We start from the raw sequence: 4,520 nt of genomic DNA, 5'->3' as shown, positions 1-4,520 counted from the left end.
ATTGAATGATTGACATTTTGACATTACTTGCCACTCCATGGTCTATCAAATAGACCCACTACTAGAGGACTCTATCGGTCCACTCAATGACTGTGATTGTTGACCTACATTTTGTGCAACCACCTGTTCTTGTGCATCAGCCCCAATCGAATCTTTTTATGTAGCTCATGAGGAATATGTACATATATTGTAATGCATCCAAAAACTTTTAGGTGTGACGAATTTGATTTTTTTGCCACTGTACTTCTCCTTTAGAGTGATACCATGCACTACTACTATGGGGGTCCTGTTCATAATGTAAACTATAGTCGCAACTGCTTCAACCCAATAATGATAAGGCATGCTCTTCTCATCGCCTAGGACGAGCAATAGTATAGTCCACCTTTAGTCCTAATGTAAACTTTGCATATAATTGCTTTGTAAAATATAAGGGAATATGGAAATGGTGTGGCATCCTCTCATAAGAGGCTACATATCGGCTATAGATATATGCTGCCAAAGCTAAGTGGGAGCACCTAGACATAAGAAGTAGTTTTCCAACTATAGGATGGACTCCATGGCCCATCTCTAAATAAATCTAAAATGGAATCCCTAAAGCTAAGGAGCTTGTCCACTTTGTAAAATAGGTCAAGCCATATGAAACTCCAGTAGTATGGGAGCACCTAGACATAAGAAGTAGTTTTCCAACTACAGGATGGACTCCATGGCCCATCTAAAATGGAATCCCTAAAGCACCTAGACATAAGAAGTAGTTTTCCAACTACAGGATGGACTCCATGGCCCATCTCTAAATAAATCTAAAATGGAATCCCTAAAGCTAAGGAGCTTGTCCACTTTGTAAAATAGGTCAAGCCATATGAAACTCCAGTAGTATGGTGCATCTCTAGCCACTAATCTACAGACATGTCTACAGACACGATGCTACCTAGGCTATGTAAAGGAGGACATCGCCTCTAGGTCCGCCGCCACAATGTGCAAGGTAGATGGTGTGTCACCCACATTCGTGTACGGTGAATCACGGCTACTCGTGTGAGTTTCATATGCTAAAGAGGATAATGTGAGGCCACCCTAATGAAAACCCTAACCTAGGTGTGGAAGTGAAAGTGTTCAAAATGTCTAATGAAGATTAGGAAGACCTAATGGAGATTAGGTGAATGCTTATGTGAAAATCTAATGTAGATTAGGGAGTGAAGGAGCTCTAAGAGTGAACAGTGAGAATGAGGGGGGGGATGAAAAAAAGGGGGCCTTTATATCTTGATCAAGTTAGGGTTTCCTTCGTAATGTCAACGAGGCACACACGTGTCCATCATGGGTTAGGTGTCCACGTAACTCGGTCGAGTTATGCATAATTTTATTTTTTTTGAATCTTTTTCTTTCTTTACAACATCATCAAGGTACATGCTTGATGTATATGAATGCCATGGGTTATGTAAGTAACTCGGTTGAGTCATATATTGGCATCCATGTGGATAGCTTGTATATCGATCGAGTTCCGTGGTGGATGTCCACCCCATGACTCAATCGAGTTACATGGTACCTATGTGGATATCCACCACGTAACTCATTTGAGTTGTGTGGATATCCACTTCCTACCTCCATTAAACATATGTGGATGTCCACAATTGAACTCGGTCAAGGTACATGGTGCCTTGTGGATGTCCACCATGAATTACGTGGTCATCGGCAATATCCCAGGTGTGGCAAGGTCAGTAACTCAGTCGAGGTACATGGTGCATTATGGATGTACACCATGAATTACGTGGTCATCGGTAATATCCCAGGTGGCAAGGTCAGTAACTCGGTCAAGTTATCTCCCAAGCATCTAGTGACTACCACTTGGGATGATACGATTGGAAGCATAATTCGATCAAGCTACCTCAAGGGTATCCCATCTACACAACATGATCCCAAAGTGAGGACCCTTATTGTACAACCACCCAATCTCCACTCGGCATTTGATAATCTCCCCTCATCAAAGCAAAGAGCTAAATCACATTGAGTTTTAATAATCATTTCACATATGTATGTATAGTAAGTGAGTTAATAAATAAAGAAAAAAAACACTTTCTTAGATTAAAGGAGTACCAAGTAGCTCATGAGTTAAAGTCACAAAATGTGACGTTGTTGGAGGTCGGGAGCTAAACTATGAGATGTGCCAACATCAGGCTACATAGAGTCTGGACTTGGAAGTTGGGAGTAATCAACCAGGCTAAAGCTCGCAGCCTGCACCACCATCAAGGACTCCCATTACTGTGATGCCTTTAGCGGTGACTGGTAGTAATGAGTTGGTGATCGATCGTTTTTGAATCTCCGGATGGCTCGGGCTACCACGTCGGGTGTGAAGAAGGTGGATGTGATGGGATGTGGATGTGATGGTAGGATGGGGGGCTGATCTGGTGCCTCTTGTAGTAGAACCTAAGCCAATGAGCTGAGCTATGACATTGAGAGGCCACAAGTTGACATCTGCGACTCGGGAGCTAAGATGGCTCTACTGGCCTTGAGCTGAGGGCTTGAGCACTAAGAGGTAGTAAGTTGACAACATCAGGGAGTCTAGACTCCATACTCACAAGTCACTGGGAGTCTAGGACTCTTAGTTTTTCGATTCATCACTTTAGAGACTGGAGAGCTGAGTGCTGAGGAAACTAGCCATTGGAGCAATGCTGAAGCCTCAAACTTGAAAGAAGTCTATACTTTGGATGTGGAATCTGGATAGTAGACTCGTGGACTCTAGAGTCTAGACGCTCTTGACTCTCTGATGGAGCTTGGGCAATGGATGGTGCTAGAGTCTAGACCTCTTTAAAGTTTAGAGAGTATATAGTGGCATACATGCTAAAGTGAAGGTTAGTTAAAGGTGGTGACGGTGAGCATTAAATTAAAGATATTCCCAAATAATCATAGCCTCCAAGAGCCACTACGGCAACCTGACATTGGCCAATGTCTTATGTAGCACTATAATTTGAATTATATATAACGTACTTAAATTTGATTATTAAAAAAATTGAAAACTTCTTCACCAACTCGGGCTTCAATGAAAAAATGAAATCCCGTGTGGCCTTCAAAGTGTAAAGGCCTAAATTTTGAAGTGATTTTATTTAGCAACCCAAAATTCTCCTTGGCCTTCTACGAAGGCTTAGAGGGAAATAATGCCGGTAAAATAACCTTCAAATTTCAGCACTGAACACGAGAGAAAATGTCGAGAAAATAATGCCAGTACATATGAGAAAGCGGAGATTACTTGACAAAAGCAAACGAGTAGCTGAAGGATTATACAAAAGTTTTAAGTACAAGCACATCACGTTGAGAAGGTTTGAGGAATAATTTGGGCAAAACTTTCTAGGTTTGTTGTGGAGGTTTTAACAAAGGTGCAGCGAGAGCTCCATAGCCAACCTTCCTATGAAAACGTCGAGATAACACAGGGCGGTAACTAGAAACCCCCAATGGCGTGACCAATGAAGACGCCTCCGAGGCCGACTCCCGACGGAGGCCTCCGTCGACCTCTATAGCCTACAGGTGGGTAGCTATAATATGGGTACCGGGTATACTGCATGGCTGCAGCGTCAACATAGTAGGATGGGGAGGCGGCGCTTGGCATAGACTTGTCGCCCACGTGAGCATAGAGCTTAAGGTAACCGTGAGCACGCCCCGACCGCCTTGTCAATGGAAATGCCCGGGGGTTTCTGTCTTCTTTGCCAGAGAGCGGAAGCTCGGCGAGGGGTATGGAGGCTGCGCCTACAAAATTGCAGCTTCCGAACAGCGCCGCTTTGTGGAAGACCTCCAGCTTCAGCCATGCACCGCCGGCAGCCGGCTGGCAGAAGTAGGCGTCTGGCACTTTACCCAGTGAGAGGTTCAGGTCCCAGCGCGGCGTTGTCCCGCCCTTCTTGTCCACGTGCGTGCATGCCATTGGACCGACGCTGGCCGGACGCGCGTCCCTCTCCACCCACGCTATGGCGTAGCAGCGCATCTTGCCCAGCCGGCTCACCTTCTTCACGTCGTGCGCCGAAACAAGCGTCACGTCCAAACTGCGCTGCTCCATGGTATTTGGAAACTTAGGGATAGCAGGCTCTTAATTTATAGATGGGACTTTTGTTTTCGGAAAAAGCAAAGAGTGTGCTTTTTAACGCGTAATGTTTTCCGTCAGCGAAGTTGCTTTCTCCGCGCCGATAAGGTATAAGATTAGAGAAACCTTAAATTTTTAGTTCTAGAATAAGGGTTAAGGGTTATCAAGGGTAAGTACATATTTGACAATAATTCCTTAGAATAAAGGTTAAGGGGGAGAGAGTGGAGAGAGTAGAGAGAGGGGACCCGGGCAAGTGCACAGGGTGCACACAATTACAGTACGCGGCTATTATGTGACTATAGCCGCATAATACTGGAAAAAAATCCAAACATTGCACATAGCATTTTCGAGATCTGAAAATATCCCAATATCACAAAAGAAGAAGCACCAAATGTATTGTAATACAATCATATATAGAGTAAATCAAGACTAGCAAATTGAACAATTGTTTAATGAAATAGGG

At 44.0% G+C, this 4,520-nt stretch overlaps 1 protein-coding gene across 1 annotated transcript; it reads right to left on the bottom strand.

Annotated features, from left to right (window-relative positions):
- Positions 1-3,424: 3,424 nt before the first annotated feature.
- LOC147639429 (protein SRC2 homolog) lies at positions 3,425-4,033 on the bottom strand. Its single transcript, XM_086794161.1, has one exon. The coding sequence runs from the start codon at positions 4,031-4,033 to the stop codon at positions 3,425-3,427; it is 609 nt and encodes a 202-aa protein (XP_086650287.1).
- Positions 4,034-4,520: the final 487 nt, after the last annotated feature.

Source organism: Cibotium barometz, chromosome 4 (assembly GCF_041138505.1).
Source record: "Cibotium barometz isolate CiBa-2024 chromosome 4, ASM4113850v1, whole genome shotgun sequence".
NCBI classification, from domain to species: Eukaryota; Viridiplantae; Streptophyta; class Polypodiopsida; order Cyatheales; family Cibotiaceae; genus Cibotium; species Cibotium barometz.
Note: the sequence above shows the minus strand (reverse complement) of the source record. Positions and strands in the feature narration are given on the sequence as shown.

Coding starts and splice junctions, on each gene's coding strand:
- LOC147639429 (XM_086794161.1), bottom strand. CDS start 4,033: ATGGAGCAGCGCAGTTTGGACGTGACGCTTGTTTCGGCGCACGACGTG.